The following is a 21808-nucleotide window of genomic DNA, read 5'->3' on the forward strand; positions in this document are numbered from 1 at the left end:
TTTTCCAGCACCACTTGTTAAAGAGGGCATCTGCTTCCCATTTGATCTTTTTGGGGCCCTTGTCAAAGATCAGCTGTGTGTATGCTGATGCTTTTATTTCTGGGTTTTCAGTTCTTTTCCATTGGTCTGAGTATCTGTCATTGTACCAATACCATGCAGTTTTGAGAACTGTGGCTGTATAGTATGTGCCAAAGTCAGGTAAAGCAAGCCCTCCCTCTTCACCCTTCTTGTTGGCCCAGTGGGCAGTAGATTTGTACTGTCTGATACAGTTGGTAACTGCTTGCCACATATACACACCAGGAGTCCAAAAAAAGTGAAATAGCTCTTTCATAATTTCATACCAACTACCTATGGATAATGAGGGTACTTTTGTTCTCATTGGTTAAACAAAATGTGATGTTACCTGTTTAATTTTGAATGTATTTTTTAAATTCCAGAATGACAGAGGTGACTCACATTACATTTCTTTTGGACAACACCAACCTAGACAGAATGGAGACACCCATCTAAACAGAACCCTTCAGCAATTGAGCAAATCCTGATCTGCCACTTCCTTCCCAGGGAGCTTTTTCAGGTCCCTGCCCTCAACCTGTTGACTTTCTCTAAAGTTAAAGGTTCACCCAAGCTACGAATATCCACCGCTGATTTTAAAAGGGAGACCGTGGTGGGAAGAGACAGCAATAGAAAGAGAGAGACTCAAAGAGACATACACAGGGATCTTAAAACAGTCCCTTGACAAAAATGCTCCCCAGAGTCACACGAGTCCAAAAACCCATCAGAGGGCCTTGCTAGCATCTCCATTTGCTTCACAAGCAACAGCGCCTATCCTCAGGGCTCCTTATGTCCACACCTGGGAATATCAGAAAAGAAGAATGAGAATATTGGTCTCCTCTCTCATTCCAGGATGAGAGATGGTACCAACCAACTTCCCTCTGACCTCTTTGGGGCAGTTTCATGAGTATCCCTCCTTCCTTCATGCTTCTTTCATTACGGGGACGTCAAATCACTTAAGAAGGTTCCTAAGGAAATTAGGGAGCACTGGGTAGTGCTGTGTTAGTGCTTCTGTTTCAGCAGGAACTCAGATTCATGTCTCAGAGCAGCGGTTCTCAACCTGTGGGACTCAACCCCTTCGGGACCCTTTCACAGGGATCGCCCAGTTCATAACAGTAGCAAAATTACAGTTACAAAGTAGCAATGAAGATAATTTTATGGTTGGGGGCAGTCACCACAACATGAGGAACTGTATGAAAGGGTCGCGGCCTTGGGAAGGCTGAGAACCCCTGTCTTAGAGACACTGCTCCAGCTACTTCGGGGCGCTTATACTGCCCCTGTCCCTCTGCGCATTGCTCACCCTGGGAGGAAAGAGTCAGCTCTGTCACTGAGAGTCAGCCGTTCCATGCGGCCACCCTTTCCTATAATCACGACTTTATTGTCATCTTCTCTCTTCCCTGGGCTAACCTGTTTTTCTCTGGGACAGATCTCTAAGAACGCGTCATTGTGTATCTATCCAGATCACATCTGGTGCCATTAAAACCAGGCTGAAAGAAGCAGAGTCCACCGAGAAGATGATCAACATCGCTCGTGAGAAGTACCGCCCAGTAGCCACACAAGGCTCCGTCATGTACTTTGTCATTGCCAGCCTCTCCGAGATAGACCCCATGTACCAGTATTCCCTAAAGTATTTCAAGCAGGTAAGGTGCTGGGGGGGCTTGCTGTTGCTCCTGTTGTCAATGGAACTTATCTCCTTGGTTGTCCTTCAGACCTGCTAGTCCTTCCTCAATCCCTCCCGGCCTCAAACAAGTCAGGACTCGAGTTCTCATGGAGAGGAATTCGGGTCTGGGCCCCACGAGGGCCTTCATCTGCTCTGTTCAGCGGAGAACCACCAGTCGAAGTAGGAAAGACCATCTCTTCCCCTGTTTCCTTTTCTCTTGACCCTCTCAACGAAACCAGCTTGCTTCGGTTCCCCCACTCCTGCCATTGTGTGCTTTTCTTTGCAGAGTCACGGCTTTGTCTTGATCTTTTTCTACGCCATCTGGCTCCCTTTCTACTGTGAGTGCTTCCAAATTATATCGCAAGTCCCTGACCGCACCAACCATGGCCAAATTGGTTTCCCTATGACTGTGAGACCCTCGTGTTCCCCTCCTGCTCTCTCGACTTCACCTCCTTTTCACAGTTGCGTCTCACCTGATGAGGAGGATCCAGGAGGCCGCTACAAAAAGTCGGTGGAAAAATGGAATTTTCCCATGAATGAACATTTTTGTAGTTCTCTGGTTCCAGCCAGCACTCCCTTTGTGGCAGCATTTCATTGTATCTCCCCAAAACAATGCCTCTCTGTCAGCATCACTCAGGGTAGCCAGAGGTCAAAGTCACTGCCATCAAGTTGGTGCTGACTTAGAACAGCCCTACACAACAGGGTAGAAGTACCCCTGTCGGTTTCCAAGGCTGTGAATCTTTCCAGGAATAGAAAGTCCCATTTCCGCCCAGCAGGGAGCACCAGACATCTGTAGACATCTCCTCTTTCCTCCCCAGTTTTCATTTCTTCTTAAATGCTTCTAATCCTCTTTCGTCACTGCTAACTTTCACACCTGGAAACCCGGTCAGCTGAGGCCTAGTGTTCCCACAATCCTGACCCACATCCCTGTACTCCTAAATAGAGATTCCTCATCAAACACTGCTCAGCCTCCATGGCCGGGAACTCAGAGCTACATCTAGCCGGTCTCCCCAGCCACGTGCCTCCGCTAATTGACCCATTTCTATTCACTGGCCTCCCGGGATGGGCGGTTTTATGTCTAGGGAGCTCCCTCTGTTTAGACTCTCTCCTGGCTTACATCCACCTTTTTCAGTGGAGCCAACCGAGGAGCTGCAGGGATCTGGAGGCTCGACCAGGTTGGACCTCCAAGAGCGATCTCTCGCACATGGTGGGGCTTTGGATCATCCAAGCCCTGTTTGAAAGAGGAGCTACAAAGAAAGTGGCCTGTATGTCGCGGGGCCAGCCCTAGCCCAGCTGGGACGTCCTCTACCAAAGCCAGGTGTGATTTAAGCTGAGGGCATTTAGCATATCTTCAGGTTCCCCACGTTTTCTTTTGGCAGCAAACTTACTACATCTCCACTGGGCTTTAGCTTTCCACTGCTGGCCAGTTGGGTAAAGAGAGCTTAATCTGCTTGTCTACTGAGTGTGTTAAAATAACAACTCCACTACCCATTGCAAAATGAAGGGGCTGACAACACACACACCTTTTTTCCTTTCTTTCTTTTTTTGAGAAAGTGAAAAATTAGTAATCCCAGCTTCTCTTTTTCATGATTTCCTGTCTTGCTTAAAGATGGTGCCCTTGCCTATTGTCGGGAGTTTGGTACTGGTCCATTTCTGAAACATGCTCTGCTGGCACGCTGGTTAAGCGCGCGCTCACTCACCTGTAAACCAAAAGGCCGGAAGTTCAAACCCACTGGAGGCTCTGTGGGAGAACAATGAGGCAGGCAGTCTGCTCCTGCCCTCAGAATCCTGAGGTGATGCTCAGGTGGCCTGTAGGGCTTCTATGAGACAGAATCCCCTCCATGACAGTGAGCTTGGTCCAGGGTCGTCCAAGCAGAGAAAAGAGTACAGTGAGTGGAGGCCACCTAGCAGTGTGGGATGGGTCCTGAACGTGTTGTCGTGCAATGCTCCCCTCCCATGTTGCTCTCACACACTGGACCTGGACGAAGGGAGGGGCACAGAGATTTGCTTTTCTCCACAGAGAACGAATTAAGCCCTGGCATTAATCAAGCTCTCTTTCACTCAGTTGTTCAACACAACCATTGAAACTTCCGAGAAGTCAAGCAATCTAGAGCAGCGCCTGGACACACTGCTGGAGCAAACCCTCCTGACAGCGTACGTCAATATTTCCAGAGGACTTTTTGAACAACATAAGCTCATCTACAGCTTCATGCTGTGCATCGAGATGATGCGTCAGCAAGGGAACCTCACGGACGCCGAATGGAATTTCTTTCTCCGGGGTGCCGCAGGATTAGAGAAGGTACCTGTTTCCCCCGACATATCCCAAGTCTTTCTAGATCAAGACCACACATCAGCCAGGGATCCTGGGGGACTGATAGTGTGACCCAGCGCAGAGGGAGCCGGGGCCAACTCACTCTGCCTCTTTGTACAGCAGTTCTCTCACCTATGGCAAGAGATGTCATGAGTACCCTTTGAGCTGATCGAAGTGAACCTATTTTGAAAAATTGACCATCTTACAAAGGTGAAGAGTTAAGATCTAATGGAAGTTCCTTTCTGGGAAAAAAAAAAAACAATCAAATAGAAGTTGCTTGCAGTGCTTTGTAACCCACAGATCAGACCTGGCAGTGCTGCTTGTGAAATCTTGCCTGCAAACGCCTCTCACGATACAGCTGGGGGATTTAGTTAGCGTGCATGTCACCTTCTATAATTGACACAAGTGTGGCTACAGTTCCCTTCTTCCTGTTCATCCTTTTCTCTAAGCTGCCCAAGCCCTTTAAAATGCCTGAACGCTCCTGCATTGCACACACCTGGTGGCCCGTGGAGATGAGCCACAATCCCCCAACCAACCCCCCTGTCAGCCCATCTCAATCCCACTCTAAATTCTTTGCTCTGTCCTCCAGTCACACGCCCTGCCCTTGGCCCTTACAGACCCAGCAGCTGAACCTGTTTGGCAGACTTTTGAGCCTCTGCTAACCTTGGGGAGGTGAAACTCAGGGTCTCTCAGCACTCAGGCTCCTGAGACAAGCCCAGCCATGGCCTCTCCACCAGCAGACCCTTCTTTGCAACTCCCCACCTACCACCACCTGTCTTGCATCCACTCGTTCGGGTCTTTGGTCCTTAATGCTGCCATAACCTTATCAACGACTCATGGAGGGCTGTTATGGGGTTTGATATCTACAAAGGGGCTTCAAACTGTTTGTGTGGGAAAATCTACTTTCTTTTCATTCCATGTCCCCACAAACCTTTGAAAGCCCCCTCTTATTAACTCATTTATTAACTTCAGAGTCCACATGAGCGAGTTCCTCCTTTAATCCCCGGTCTACATATGAGATAAATGCCGTACTGGGAGGTTAAGGAATGTGATTTGATCACCTACTCAGGAGGTAATGGATCTGGGATTTGAATCATCAGGTTCGGTTGGTCGAGTTGGCTCTCTTAACAAGTTCACGCTACGGTTCATTACCCTGGTGGCTTAGTGGTTGTGTGTTGGACTGCCAGCAGTTCGAAACCAACAGCCGGTCCACAGGAGAAAGGTGAAGGTCTGTATTGATCTGCACTTTATTTAGTTACTTGTAGTGTCCTGTCATGGTTACACATCGAGCGGCTAACTGTAAGGTTGAGAGCTGAATTACCAGCAGCTCCAGGGACAAAAGACAGGGCTTTCTAATGCCTTGAAGAGTGACAGGCTCAGAAACCCCTAGGGGCAGTTCTACCCTGTCCTATAAGGTCGCTGTGAGTCATTGTGGACTGAAGGGCAGTGAGGGTGCATTCTAAGAGTGTTATTTCCCACTTACCACAAATTCTACAGTTCTTTTTTTTTTTAAGGAGGGAGGATTTTGTTTTTGTCTTTTTGCTCATTTGTTTGTTTCCAGTGGAGAAAGCTACATTTTGTACTATATGAAATTTTCTATGCTGGTGTCAGGAACTAACAGACGATGGAGCTTTAAATGCCTATGGAAAAACTCTGTAATGCAGGGACATGGTGTGACAGAAAGGGCCTTGTGAGGGGGTGAGGGGGATTTAGAGAAAATAAGGAGTGTCCCATTTCTAAGGAGAGGGAGAGGAGGAGATAAGCACCCCATGGACTCTGAAGAGTTCAAGGGGACACCAGATAAAGAAAGTCCAGATAACAAAGCCTAGAATTCCAGGAGGACGTGACAGCAAAAGCCACAGGTGGGCAGGGGTCTAAAGCCACAGGTGGGCGGGGGGCAGAAACTGGAGCCCATTGCTGGTCAGAGCAATTGGAGGCGCTTTAAACACCACGAAAGCAACCGTAGTTGAAGGACACACAGCAAACATCTGAAACAGACACCCAGTGCCTCAAGTACCTTCAGGTGTGTGCTCCATGTGGGGCGAGTGAATAGACTTCAGAAAATGGAGGTTTCCAGGCTAGTCTCATTGACTATACTCACTCTATCTAATTAGTGGATTTTGTATATTTGGGTGATGTGTGAAAATATATTTTCTAAATGCTAATAATCATCATCATCTCAGACAGAGTAAGATCACACCCAGAAAAGTGACAACGGTAGCTTAAGTGTTCTTTAAAATAAGAGCTGTGACACAAACAGTCGTATGCACACCCGTGTTCCTTATTCGCAGCAGCAACAAGCAGGAACCAGCTCCTGTACCCCCGCAGATGAACGCGTAAATCAGCTGTGACGGGCGCTCATGAAGGAAAGAATAACAACAGAGCTGTGAAACACCTCGCAACACGCATTAATTGGGCAGAGATTACATGACTCGAAATAAGTCAATCACAGAAGTACAAATAATGTCTCAGATCACTATTTTTTTAATTACAGAAAGAAAATAAACACATTGTTTTGATATTTAGTCCATCAACATGGCCCTTCCTTATTTGATGTGAAAGAAAAAGCTCAGGACTGTCAGAAGAACTCCTTCTAGATCTTCTGAAGTGGCAGGGGCCGAGACCAGAGACCACAGAGACTGTGGCTCAGAGACTGGGAGACTGGGAGGTAGACCAGTAGGCAGGCTTCCTGGTCTACAGAGGAGTGGCCAAGGGACCATGTGGCTGAGAGGCTGAGGACCTGAGAGAGACTTGACTGATGGGCGCTGTTTCTGTCAAGCAATGGCTGTATCCTTACTGTTTACTGTTCCTGATTTGTAGTAACCCATTAGCTTCCCTAATACTCACTGCCACTGAGGGTGACTCACAGTGACCCTTTAGGACAAGGTAGAACTTAGAACTGCCCCTGTGGGTTTCTGAGACTGTAACTCTTTACAAACTAGAAAGCCTGTCTTTCTCCAGTGGTGTAGCCGTGACTTCAAAGTACTGCCTTGCAGTTGGCAGCCCAGCCTTGCAGTTAGTAGCTTAACCAATATGCCACCAGAACTCTCCAACTTCCCTAAGAAACCCCCATGACTGTGCATACTGTCTGGGCCTTCTGTGTGGCCATGACAGCAAATTATCAGCCCAGCACAGAAGTTGAGTGCCGTGGGAGAAGCAGTTGGTATCAGAATAGGTGAAGGATGGAGCATGGACGCATATCTGCCTTCTGCCTTGTGGCAATGGGGAAACCGGAAGAAGTCCGATATGGGTTCCATGCCATTTATTGCAACTTGACAGTGACTAGAGATGAGAGGGAGATGTAGGAAAGTCATATGAATAATGATGAAGGGAAAGTTAATAGATGATATAGTGAAAGGCAGCACAGCATGCCCCAGCAAAGGGAGACGCTGAGAGGCAAACAAGGACAAAGGGCAAGTGCAGCCATGCCAATGTCCTAGACACTCCTGTGCCCATACAAGGGGCTTCAAATGGAAAGAGGGAATGTTTTAGGTGATCAATTTTTTTGTATATTTCACAATTAAAATTTTGAAGGTTTGGCAAATCTTAGTATTTCTACAAACGCTATAGATATATGTTCAATAAGAAGGCATTCATCATGGTCTTTTTACTGCATGTGTCTATTGCATCACCAACCATAGAGATACAGCAACAACACGGTTAAAGGAATAAATATTGAAGAAAGGAGATGTTTGATTCCAACTGTCATTTAGCTGACAAACAACATTAATACAAACATCTGTTTGTGACTGTCATGACCACCGGTGGTTTACAGATTAAAATTCTTAGTTTTAGCTACTTAAAAGACAGAAACCAGTTTAACAGTACTAAAATGAGTGTTTTTAACTCTAAAATCAGCATCATCTTCACAGAGTGGAGGAGAGAGTGGGAACTTAGGTTCGTAGACTGTGTCCCGTGAAAGTGGAGTGAGAAGTCTGAATTTTCAGATTTCTCTGGGAAACGTCAAAAGATGGACACTTGGGCCGTACCAGAGCTGGGAGATGTTACAGTGAGAAAGAGAAGCTTGGGCCTGCTTAAACGTTTCTTGGAGAAATAAACAGTGTTGAAATCATTGTATATTTAGAAGAATTGAGGAAGCTGACACCATGTAAAATTCTAATGTATCAGCTTCAGCAAAAACTCACAAGGCACACAAAGAAAAAAAACAATGCTCTATTGAAACGAACATTTGAAGGGAAAGAAATTGTTTATGAAAACCCAAATAATAAATAGATTGAAAAAATCAAACAAGTCTAAAATTAAAAACTCATTGGAAGAGTTTAGCAATATATGTGTTCTAGAATACTGCTGATTGCACCTATCTGTGAGAATACTCCAGTCCACGGGGTTGTATGCTTTAAATGAGTAAATTGCACATGTTAATTATACCTCAATGACTTAGTCTTTTGTTTTGTTTAAATGTAGCCCAGAACCTCGTGCAAGTATTCATGACGTTTCTCAAAAAACTAGTTCAGCCTATAATCACAATTTCTGTCATTTTTTAAAAACTGCTAATCTATATATAAGTGCTTCATGACATGCTGACAAGTTGGCAAAATGTTATTCCTCAGAAAACCCTAGGATGTCTGAGATGAGTACCATGCTCCCATCCCAAGTGGGGTGAGCTTAGTTTCCATATTCATCTTACTGCATTGCTCAGCGTTCTCCATCACCTTGGGGTTTAAAAATATGAGGATCTGATTTGGAGACAGTAGTTCCCTGGGGGGAAATGAAATCATTAGCCCTAAGACTAATCACCATGTCAACTTTGCTTTCTGCAAATGTCAGCTGACAATTGTTCATCAGCTACATGTCTGTGCAAAAGTTCACAGGTAAAATTGATTCAACATCATTTCTGTATCACTCTTTTTATTACTTATTCAGGTACTTGGCTATTTTTAGCATGCTGGTAGTAAAATAGGAAGGATTCCTGATCACACGGTGGTTAAAAGCTCAGCCACCTGCTAGTCAAAATATCAGCCGTTTGAACCCACCGGTCACTCTCTGGATAAAGACGTGGCCGTCTGTTTCTGGAAGAATCACCACCAAGGAAGCCCCAAGGGGCAGTTGTTCTCTGTCCCATACGGTCATCATGAGTCAGATTGCACCTGAAGGCCATGGGCTTTGCCTTGTTTCATCAGAGATTGGCTTTCCACTGATTTCCTTTTGTGAATTATTACCCTTGCTTTTTGTCTTCTAATAGGAACGTCCTCCTAAGCCTGACGCTCCCTGGCTACTTCCTGCCACATGGTTCGCCTGCTGTGACCTAGAAGAGTCATTTCCAGTTTTTAAGGGAATTACACAATATCTACTGTTACATCCAATTTTCATAACCTTAGGTAATAAGACAAAGAGAAATTGCTAAAGGGATTGTAAACAGGCTCTTGAATCCTGTGTTTTATGATTCTTAATTTGTATACTTCACCCATGTATTTTCAATATTTCATGGCTGACTATTAGATCCATATTATGACTATAACTTTACCTTTAAGCGTTGCTTGGACTGCGCCTTTCAAAATATTTTTGAAGGATAACATACAGAAAGGGCACAGATTACAATTGTATGACTTTATTAATTATCAAAATCTGAGTACACTTACAGACCCACCTAAATCCAGAAACAGATGAGTGGGAGGGGCCCAGCGGGCCGAGTGGTCATGTGTTGGGCTGCTAACCCCAAGGTTGGCAGTTAGAAACGACCGGTCCCTCCGTGGGAGAAAACCAGGCTTTCCACTCTCGGGCAGAGTTACGGGGACGGTTCTACCCGGTCCCATAGCATCAGGATGAGTCAGAGGGCCTGGAATGCAGTGAGTTTGGTTTGGGAGCATTCAGCATCTCGTCATGCTTTCTCTGCGCCCCCACTCTCCCCACAGGGAACTGCGGTGTGGAATTATAACACAGCAAGTCCATTTTCCCCAAGTGTCTATATCTAGACCTTTTAGTTGTAAACATTTACAATTTGGGGCAACCAACTTTTTTATTATTTATGATTTCATTATATTATAGAAATTATATTCACAGATCCCATGAAGTTGATGCTTTGTGGTTTATTAAATGTTCTTTGAAGCCTGGTGCATGCGAAGGTTATGTAACCTGTTCTGGGTGTGTATTTCTTGGACTCGGGGTTCTGTGTGCAGTCTTTAGCTCTAACATATTAATTATGCTTTTTACTAATATTTGACATACTTGGTTTGTCATGTTCTAAGCGAGGCATAGTTAGATATACCACTGTAGTTGGCGATCTCTCTTTGTATTTTGGGATTTTTTCTCTTTATGTTGTGTGAGACCGGGGTAAGATGATTATCTTCCTGGTGAATTGTTCTTTTTATTATTAAGTAATATTCCTTTCTACCCTGAAAAATGCATTTTACTATGAAATTTATTTTCTGATATTAAAGTTGCTAGACCAAGTTCCTTTGGGTTAGCATTCCCCCTATATATATTTCTCTCACTGCCATGGGTCAATGCTGACTCATAGCAACCCTATAGGGCAGGGTAGACCTGTCCCTTTGACTTTCCAAGACTGTAAGTCCTTATGGGAGTAGAAAGCCCCATCTTTCTCACAAGCAGTAGCTAGTGGTTTTGAACTGCTCACCTTGTAGGTAGCAGCCCAACACAAAACCACTATGCCACCAGGGCTCCTAGATTATCCTTTCTTTTCAACATTTTATGTCATCATGTCTTTAGAGTATCATTTATGAGATTCCGTTGCTTTAAACAGATAGTCCCTCTTTTTTAATGAAAAGGTTCATTCAAATTCTATTACAATTATTGATATATTTCAATGGTCCTCAACTGGAGATTTTGTCCCCTGCAGACACGTGGGTACAGCTAGTGGTATCCAGAGAGTCCAGTCAGGGGTGCAGATAAGCAGCCTTCAATGCTTAGGACTGCCTCCCATAACAAATAGCCACTTGATCCAAACTGTCAGTAGTCCAAAGCATTACTCGATTTGGATTTCAAGTTCATTAAGTGGGTGTTTTTTTCTTCTCTCTTGCCTTCAGGTAGATGGTCTACATTTGTTTATTTCCTTTATTTCCACCTCTACTAAGGGGAAGTCCTATGTTCTATTTCTAGTCTTTTAGTGACTACGTTGTGTACTTTGAAACAGAATCTCTGTTTAACTAAATACCCTAAGTGGGGCTCAATGCGGTCCATGGGAACCAACATTTCCAGGATGCTGGTCTGGATGCTGGTAGGTGCTGCTGAGTCAGCCCCGCTCGCAGTGGCACCGCGTACCATCACAGGAAGCAAGCCCTGCCTGGCCTGCTCCCCTGCCCTCCTCACAACCATTGTTGGAGCCTGTTGTTTCAGCCACCGGGTCAGCCACTGGGTCAGTCCATCCCGTTGAAGAGCTTCCTCCTTTTCACTGACCCTTTTCTTTACAAAGCATGATGCCTGGGGCTTCTAATATATTTGTTTGGCTTTTTAATAAAGAATTCTAAAATTAAGATGCTCTTTAATAAATATATCACATTAAACTTTTTTTTAAATTGTGGACCTACAACATTAGACAACTAAGGGTAGAAGTGAATTCAAAAAGGAAGAGACTTTGAAAGGGTCCAGAGATGGCTATGTTAGAGACAGACCCAACGCAGAAAGTGCCGGACAGAACCTCATGCAGACACGGCTGAAGAAAGGGAGAGGGCCGAGGCAGAAAGGCAAAGTCACTCTGCAGAGCATTTGTTTTGGGGGGTAGAAAAGGCACCATGTGCTATTATCCTTGACAGTGGGGCTCAAACATTGCGGCAGACTGAAACAACATTTCTGTTTCATTTCTTTCAGTGCCCAGATTTTTTTTCAAATTTATTTTTTAACTCCTGCAGAATTATGGAGATTTGTCCATGTGATCCAAAAGTAAGCTTTAGATCTTTGCAAGGAATGCTTAATTTTAACTCCAAAGTCATGCTTACCTTACCTTTGGAGGCTTCCTCATTGCCTTAATTTTGTTTTTGATTGGTTCTAAGTCATACCTCAGTAATTGAGATTTACCGCTTAAATTATGCATGATTAGATCCCAGCTGGTTGATCTGGGTCCTAGTGATTCTATAATAAATAATGACCTTGGAAGAAATAAGTTCCTTTGGAATTGTCAGTCGCTACCTGGCCCTCAGCACAATGTAACCACCTGCAACTAAGGGACACTGGTGTGGAGTGGTGTGCCCTGGGGTCGCATATCACATAAAAGTCTGCCTTCTACCCCAAGGCCACAGTCTGAGTGTCACAAAATTTCTGTCACTAGCTCTTTGGTGCCATTGTTAGCTCCTCGGAGGAGATCCTCAGCAGAACAGGTGGAGAAAGTTCTAAATTCAGGCCACTTATTTTGTTAATGTACAACTTGCAGAACCTGCCCCGTCCCCGGGGAACGGACTGAGGGGCGAACAGCACCCATCCACCCCGTGACTACAGGAATTCTCGTGTTCCTTAACTATAGTGAAGGCTAACTACTCCCCATGAGATGCAAATCCATTTCTTATCAATGTTGCATAGTAGCGAGGGTGCGGAGTGATAGATTCTATCTTTTTAATCATTTTATTGGGGGCTCGTACAATTCTTATCACAATCCATACATGCATCCATTTTGTCAAAAACATGTACATTTGTTGCCATCATCATTCTCAAAACATTTGCCTTCTAATTGAGCCCTTAATATCTGCTGCTCATTTTCCTCCTCCCTCCCCACCTCATGAATTTTTATTAGAGTGGAAAATGAGTTGATGTCAATGTATTTATTTATTACTTATATGCTAGAATTTTCCATTGACTTTGTCTGTAGATGTGTAAACACATAACCAAGATCTCTGCCATTGAGTCGGTTCTTCATAAGGAGCCTGTTGGCAGAGAGGGTTTTACAAGCTGTCAGCAGTTCGAAACCACCCACTGCTCCTCGGGAGCAAGATGAGGCTTCTGCGCTTATACAGATACACAGTATCAGAGGCCCACAGGGGCAGATCTGCTCCATCCTCCAGGGGTGATCAAGGGTCACATCATAGAAGACTACTGTGTGTTACTTCCCACCACTATTGTGAGGTGTTCCCCATTTCTTCCTTCTACTTTAGATAGTGATGTGTCATGGATTTTAGTGCTGTTATCTGACATACAAAGAAGTATTTTATTTGTGTCTTTTACTATGGATTTTGCATTTCAGTTATTATAACTCGATCTACTTTGTTCCATTAATTTTTTTTGTAAATTATAATTTGCCCAATAATACGCTCCACCCTTCAATGCTCCTTTTTTTGCTCACATTTTACTTGACGTTTCTCTGTGTGTCCTTTGACTTCTAACCTCTGTTAGTCTGTTTGTAAGTGATTTGCTGCCGGAATTAGTTTTCTGATCCAATTTTAAATATGTAAACATTTGGTTGGGTTAAAAATAAATAAATTATTCAAACTCACTGCCATTGAGGTGATTTGACTCATAGTGACCAACTGTAATTCTTTATGAGAATGGCTGGTGGTTTCAAACTGCTGACCTTGAGGTTAGCAGCCCAACACAGAATCATAAGGGGGACATAAATGTATTTGCATTTATGGTTATAACCAACAGTAAATGTAGCAATATTTTAAAGAATCAAAATATTTAACTCATTTCATTTCAAAGTTATATATATATATACATATACATATATATATATATGACTAAGGAATCGTTTTTCATTGTGTTTCCAGGCTCTTTTGAAACTTATATTAACCCCGTGGAATGGGAAGGGTACGATAAGGCAAAGTCAGAAGAGCAAGACCTGACCCCGGAAAAGGGGGTCCAGAAACAGAGCACCTGGAATCCAGAACTGAGTTCTTTCAATAAGCTCATTCTTATTAAATGTTGTAAAGAAGAAAAGGTAGGGGGTTGTTAATTATAGTAAAATATATGTAGCCAAAAACTACCGTTCTAACCATTTAAGTGTACAAGTCAGTGACACTAATTATATTTACTAGGTCACGTAACCGTCACCAATACCCATTTCCTAAAGGTTCTCATTGGACCAAAGAGTTCTATCAGTACATCTTCAGTAATACCTCCTCATTCCTTCCTCCCCACACACCCTGGTAGCCATTCATAAGTTTTCTATGCATTTGCCTGTTATTAATATTTCATGGGAGTCAGACCACACCATATTTGTCCTCTTGTTTGTGACTTACTGCACATCACATACTGTTCTCCGGCTCGTCGTGTCTCTCCACTTCGTGTCTCTTTATAGCTGCAAACAGTCTGCTGTCTGCCCGAGCCACGGTTTCCTTATGCGTTAACCTGTTGACGGACTCCTGGGTTATTCCCACCCTCTGCCTCTTGTGAATAATGCCGCAGTGACCTTCGGGGCACACCAAACACAAGTTCACTATCATGGCGTCGGTCCCCACTCATGGAGAGCCCACCTACGGAACCCCTGCTCTCGCGCCTTGGAGGAAACACTGGGCTAGGGTCTCAGGCTGCCTGTCTTGCTCTAGCGGTCGGGCTTGGTCTGTTGTTGTTTTGTGTTTTCAGTGGAGGGCTGTGTTGTGCTTCTTTCTTCTAAAGCCTCGTGCCTTTTAGTGACCCACAAATAGGTTAGACTTAATTATTTAGACTGCACCAATGACCAAGTTGGTTTTGGAGGGCTTGGGGTTTTGTAAGTTAGGGCAATAGGGGAAGAAGATATGGGAGGTGCCTTTAAGAACTAGAGTCTCGAAGTTATTGCTAAAGCAGTATTTTACCCCCAAAAAAATTAATAATGAAAGAAAAGGCTGGGGAACCATCATCCAGGAATCTGGATATATATTGAATAGAAGAGAATTGAACAAAGGGTGTGTTTATACCGATTTGGTTTCTGCATATTTTAAATGGTTTGTAACAAAAAATTCATTCACCTAAGAAATTATACAAACAAACAATACAATAACCTGCTGTTAATAAAGTGGAAATCCCCGTCTCTATATTAATCATGGTTTGCTTTGTTTACAAAGGAAATTTTCCGAAAACTCCAACTTTTTTATGTCCAAAAACCCTTCATGAGTGTGTTGCCACTTTGGCGCTGCTGTAGAAGCTCCAGGACATCACCGCCGGCGCTTGCCTGTGGTCATTTATTATCACTGATTGGAGGACATCTTAGAAACAAACCAATCACCAGTGATTGCCTGTGGTCATGTATTATCACTGATTGGAGGACCTCCTAGAAACAAACCAAACAAAAAGCATGTTTATGCTATCCAAATTGTTCTAAATAAAAGTAACGAAATCCCACTCCTAGGTATATGCTGGGAGAGCTTAAAAACGCCTGACAAGTGTGGCCATCTCAGAAACCCACAGGGTCAGTTCTGTTCAGCCCCTAGGGCCACTCTGAATGGGACAGGATGCCGTGGCAGGGATTTTGTGGGTTTTTCTTCTTCTGAACCATGGTGCCCTTATGCAACGCGCCCTCGCTTGGATGGACAAACATGGAGCGCCTTTTCCCAGTGTCCACAGAAGGGTCTGATGCAAGTTTAAGATGCCCTCCCCTCCCCCCGAAACTGCACTCGGATTTGTTTCGACAGGGCCGTGTTAACGCTCATGGTACCCCAGGGCAGCTATTTACCGTGTGTGGAAGGTGCACCGCGCGCCTCTCGGAGAGCCATCCGCACGATGGACATGGTACGCTTCCATGTTTATCATGCCACTTTTTGACAACAAAACACTTTGAGGCTGGGCTGTCTCACACCAGGCCCCATGTTGGGTAAAGACTGAGGCAGCCACAAAGCAGGCCTGGGGTCGGAAGCTAGAAGGAAGGCAGTGAAGGGAGCGCATCCATGCAAGGAATGGCCAAGCGCGATCCTGACCATCAGGCCTGCGGCTGGTTGCTAAGAGAAGTCCAGGGGAGCCCTCAGGGGAGGAGAGATGACATGGGAAGTTAAGTTCGTACATGAAGGAGAGCAAAGAGAGGAAGTCGTTGCTTGATGGGGACTGTTTATTGGGGGTATTTTTCCCCCTGTAGAGATGGAGAGAGTAGCTCCTAACTGAATGTGGAAACAGGGAAGTAGGGAAACCAGGATAGAGGGAGAGAATCTTAATGCAGAAAGAGACCATGGGACACTTGAAGTAAAGCCTAAGAGAAGGCAAGAGAGTGGAGACGAGGTGGGTGATGAGATAAGCTGGGAAGACGGCCGGCATGAAGCCAGATGGAATGAGGGACGTTTACGCTCACCCAGTGGCTCATGGCTGCCAGCAAGTAGTCCGTTTGAAAATTCACAACATTGCCCGGAGGAGGCACTCGGAAGGAGTTCCGATGGGGTACCCGGTTACCCATCAATCTGCTAACCCCAAGTCAGCTGCTCCGACCCACCAGCTCTTCCGGGGGAGACAAACAATACGGTCCAGTCCCATAATGATTTGAAGACTCTGAAACCCAAAGGGGCTGCTCTACTCTGTCCTGTGGGGTCGCCGTGAATGGGAATCAACCCCACGGCAGAGGAGGAGAAAACTCAACCAGGAGAGAATGAGTGTCGAAGCACAGGGCACCCCGCTCTGAGGTGCAGAGGAGAAAGAATTAGAATCAAAATCTGAAGAATCTTCATCTAACATATTGTTTCATTCCTATGTTTCTCTTTCCAATGGTCAGGTGGTTTTCGCTCTTACAGACTTTGTGATAGAAAATCTTGGGAAACGTTTCATAGAGAACCCGCCTGTGGATCTGGCTACTCTGTACCAAGACATGTCCTCCAACACGCCCCTGATATTCATCTTAAGCACCGGCTCCGATCCCATGGGCGCGTTCCAGAGATTTGCCCGAGAAAGTGGATTTTCAGAACGGTAAGGTCACATTGTACGGTTTTAATAATTACTAGGAATGAGCGTTGTCTTGTTAAAACATGCCTTTGTACTTTCCCCTGTTGAATGTAACTTTTACATTCAGATACCCCTTCAACGTAAGTTCAGCTAAATTAATATTTGGATATGTATGTGGTTACTATGAGGTCAAAGTTCATACAAGCAGGTGTAAGTTTCATGAGAGAAAAAAGGCGGTTGTTTAAAATGTTCAATTGCAATCATTTAGTGGAATTGCTTGACTCTAATGAAACTGTAAAATGACTATAGTTTATTCCCCGTACTCAAATCTGCAAAAATAATGATAATAACTTGTTATGTTCTATGGGTGAAATTGTACAAAACATCTCGTCAGTTTGGCACTCAATAATTCGTACATATTTTGTTCCACTCATCCATTACCAAGGTGATCAACCCTCCCAGGGTACCATCCCTTAGCCCACTTCCTCTCTGTGTTTCCTGTTTCTAACCCTCAGGACTTTGTTGCTGGGGAAATGTGACCCGTCGTATTTTATATGGTTGATTATTTTAACACAGAGATCGATTCCATTCCAGCCCTGCAGGGAAACTAAAGGTCATCGTCTTGGGGGCCAGTGAGCCTGATCTCGCTTACAATTATGAGTCTTATTCCACATTTTCTCCCACTTTCTCCAGGTCCTGCTACTGTGATCCTCCTCAGAACAGCTGGTCGCGGTAGTTGGGCACCATTTAGTTCTTCTGATCTCCAGAGAAATGTTTGTGCGACACAGTAATCTGCTGGACTAATCATTTCCAGGTGTCTTCCCACATTCGCTGCCCTTATTTCCTCCACATAGGAGAGACCAGTCGTTGCACCTGAGATGGCTGCTCGTGAGTTTTTAAGACCTCAGTCACTACTCGTCCAGAGAGAATACAGAACATTGTCTTTGTGACCCAGGTTATGCCAATAGACTTGGGTTCCCCCAGGACTATGGACGTCATCTCCTAGGCCCAACAACTCAGCCCATCAAGAGGTTTAGTTAGGTCTGAAGAGTGTTCACCACTGTGCCTCCTGTATGTTCCACTGCATGCATGGATATGTTCACAGCAAAGACAGATAAACATACAAAGATCCTCTGTCAGATCTGTGGATTATGTATGGATCTCTGTTGCCCTTAACTCTTGCAAACCTCCCAGTGTCTAGCCCTGCCCTTCATTTGGACCTATCTTCCCTTGTTGTGTTTTACTGTCCTTTTCACCCAAGGTAACACCAGGCTACCCTCTAGCCTGTGACTTCCCCTCCCTGTCATCCCGGTGAGCATCAAAGCATGTTTCTTTTATTGTGAAAGCCTTTTCTCAAGCATTTATAACAGGGGTCTCCTGTAATATTTTTCCTTTGTACAATATTATCATACAATACTTAGCTATCTGTGCCTTGGCTCTTATTTCTTTAGGCTATCTGCCAACTGAAGAGCTTGCTGGGCCGAGTGACAGTCGCAGCCCCCACTGATAGAAGAGCCACGGTCATTGTGCTGCTTAGTCACAACCGCAGGGCAGGAGGGGCCCAGGCTCTCCACACCCTCACTAGCATTGCTCTTCGGTTTTATTTTACCTTTGCTATCAATGCAGGGGTGAGATGGTACCTAACTCTTGCTTTGTATTAATTTCATCTTCCTTCTAAGCCTCCACTCTGCTGAGTATTGAGGGGAGGTGGGTAATTTAAACTTCTCCATTTATATAACTATATCTTCTTTTGATTTAAACTCTCCTTTAGTAGAAGGGGATTTGGTTTGGGGGTTGTTTGTTTTTTCATAAAAACTCAGTCTTCTTGACTTCCACTTTCTCCCTTAATCCACTCCAAAATGGAGCTTGGACACACAGTAAATCACACAGGTTCATGGAGGTATTGGAAGAGGGGGGCTCGGATCCACAAAGTGCTCTCCACCTGGGTTAGACACCGGAGTGTAATGAAGAGTCTGGTCTGGGCCCCTGGTCTGAGGAACAATAAGGAATGATGAATCCTGTCTGTTGACTTGAGATTTGTGGCCCGAGGCATTTGCCTTTGGTTCTAAAATCTCCCTACACACACACACACACAGAGAGAGAGAGAGAGAGAGAGAGAGAGAGAGAGAGAGAGAGAGAGAGAGAGAGAGAGAGAAGAATCTGTGTCCAAAATTATTAAACACTCCTGTGAATCAACAAGAAAAAAAGAAAACAAAAATTAAAAATTAAGAAAAGAAAACAAAAAATTTACCACAATATCCTTAGAAAAGGACACATAAATGTCTACTACTAAGCGTATATAAAAAGTTATCCAACCTCTGTAGTAACTCTCACTGCCATCAAGTCAGTGCCCCTGTGACTAACTATGGTGTGAGAAACCCTGTCTTCGCCCATGGAGCAGCTGGTGGTTTTGAACTGAAGACCTTGTGAATCAATGCTCAACTTGTAACCACTACACCACCAGGGCATCTTTTCTATAGTAATTAGGAGGCAATAAATTACAACCATGATGCGATGCCATTTCACATAATCAAACTGGCATAATTCTGGTTAAAAAAATATGGAGTTATGGAAACATTCATATTGTAGGTAAGCGTGAACAAATGGTAAGCACCTTGTGAAGGGCAACTTGGCAGTGTCTGCTTCAAACATCATGCTTGGTAACGTAAAAGAGGAGCAGAAAACAGGACGCCCTCAGAGGAAATTCATTAGCACCGTGGCTGCAGCGATGGACTCAAACATAACAGCTGTGAGGCCGGCGGGCTCGGAAGTGTCTCCTTCTGTTGTGCTTCTGGTCCCCGTGAGTCTGAGCCAACGCGACGGCACCTGACGACGACAACACTGAGGGCTGAGGTGGCACTGCGAGGGTGCAGCCATTCGTTTCTGACCGTTGGCCCTTGGAAAGCATCAGCCATGTGTTCACAAGGAGCCGTGCGCAAGAGCGTCTGTAGAAACTTCATACCACCACGGTGAAAATTTGGAGCCAACTTAGATGTCTACTTAGATAAGAACACGATATAGTTATAAAATGTAATACTCTGGTGATGTAAGTAAATAAAGTAAAATTACATATAGCAATGTAATTGCTATCTTAGTTATTTCGTTCTGCTACAACAGAACTATCACAAGTGGGTGGTGGTTTTAACCAAAAGAAATGTGTTTTCTCCATTTGGGAGACTAGAATTCTGCATTGGGGGAAGGCTTTCTTTTTCTGTAGGCTGTGGAGGAAGATCATTGTTGGTTTTATTAAACCTCTTCTCCTACTTCACCACCATGTGACTTGGCATCTCTTCCCCCTCTGCTCGAGACTCCCCCCAATCAGCTTGGTGTGTATCTCTTTCATGTCTCCACGGAGATTAACACAAACTTCACCCAATGCTAACCCTTCTCATTAACATAACAAAGATGATCCCTTTCCAACATGAAAATGGAATTAAAAAGACAATGCTATTTAAAATTCATCAAAAAAGAATCAAATACTTATAAATAAATGTAACCAAGGAATTGCAAGATTTGTATACTTATATATTTAAAACTGTGAAACATTGCTCACAGAAATCTAAGACTTAAATGGAAAGACATGCTATATTGTAGGCTCAATATTGTTATGATGGTGTGTTAGTCTGGATTGACTAGAGAAACAAATCCAAACAAATACTGAAACGTGTATAAAAAAGAGCTTTATATCAAAGAGTAATTATATATTAAGAAAACATCCCAACTCAGTCCAGATCAAGTCCATTATAAGTCTAATATTGTCCCATATGCCCGATACTAGTCCATAAAGTTCTCTTTGACTCACGTAGCACATGCAATGATGCCAAATGCAGGAAGATCACAGGCCTGTGGGTGCAAAGTTCTGTGGATCCAATGACGGTAGACGTATCTCCAGGGTTCTGGCTGCCATCAGCATGGTTCCATGTGACTTGTCCACAGGAATGTGAAGCAGAGAGTGTGTCCTGCCCCTCGGGAGGAAGAGAAGAAGTCCCAGAATCCTCATGAGAAGACTACGCCCACCAGGAGGGATCACCAAGCTGTGACCTGATTGACAGACTAGACTCCACCCCTTCATTCTTATTTATCAAGTTGACATGAAATGGTGTAACTGCTACCACAGATGGTAACCCTGCCTAGGTGGCTTTATAAAATTAATGCAATCTCTATCAAAATTTAGGCTGATAATTTTTCAACCATTGGCAAGCTGATCTTGAAATTCTCATGGAAACACAAAGGACTCCAAAAAGCAAATTACAATCTCAAAATAAAAGAACAAAGATGCATATTTCTTTATTTCAAAACTTACTAAAAAGCTACAGTAATCAAGCTGCATGGTATGGGATAAGAATAGACATCGAAGTCAATGAAATTGAATTAAGCAGTAACAAACAGGCCCATACATCTGTGGTCAATTGAGTTTTCAACAAGGGTACCACAAAAATCCCAAGGGAAAAGGATAGTGTTTTCTCCAAATGGTGCTGGGTCAATTGGATTACTGTTCTGGCATAGATTATTGAAAGTACCGTGGACTGCCAAAAGAAACAAATCTATCGTAGAAGAAGTACAGCCAGCATGCTCCTTAGAGGCAAGGATGGTGAGACTTTGTCTCACGTACTTTGGACAAGTTGTCAGGAGAGACCAGTCCCTGGAGAAGGACATCCTGCAGCAGAGGGAAAAGGAAGGACCTCAATGAGCTGGACGGACAGACACAGTGTTTGTAAGAATGCATTCAAACACAACAATTGTGAGGACAGCCCAGGACCGGCCGGGATTTCCATCAACGTTTAAATGGATAAACTTTTGTAACTCAAACCATACACAAAAATTAACTTGAAATAGATGATAGCCTGAAATATAAAAACAAAAACTGTAAAACTCTTTTTGAAAAAAAAAAGTGCAAATTACTTCAGGCTTGGCAATTGGGTACAGTACAAGGAACAAAATAAAATAATGAATTAAATACAGACCAAATGAACTTCATAAGACTATAAAACCTGGAATCCAGGACAGATGATGCCTTCAGGACCAGTGCTGAGAGTAGTGATACTGGG

At 44.0% G+C, this 21808-nt stretch overlaps 1 protein-coding gene across 1 annotated transcript in view; it reads left to right on the forward strand.

Moving 5' to 3' along the window:
- DNAH6 (dynein axonemal heavy chain 6) overlaps positions 1-21808 on the forward strand; it is a 256202-nt gene that overhangs the window by 199346 nt on the left and 35048 nt on the right. Inside the window, exons 59-63 of the mRNA XM_075562653.1 lie at positions 1512-1691; positions 3777-4010; positions 9226-9361; positions 13694-13863; positions 16594-16784. Coding sequence (XP_075418768.1) covers positions 1512-1691; positions 3777-4010; positions 9226-9361; positions 13694-13863; positions 16594-16784 — 911 coding nt within the window. The remainder of the gene's footprint in view (positions 1-1511; positions 1692-3776; positions 4011-9225; positions 9362-13693; positions 13864-16593; positions 16785-21808) is intronic.

This window comes from Tenrec ecaudatus, chromosome 11, assembly GCF_050624435.1.
Source record: "Tenrec ecaudatus isolate mTenEca1 chromosome 11, mTenEca1.hap1, whole genome shotgun sequence".
Lineage (NCBI taxonomy): Eukaryota > Metazoa > Chordata > Mammalia > Afrosoricida > Tenrecidae > Tenrec > Tenrec ecaudatus.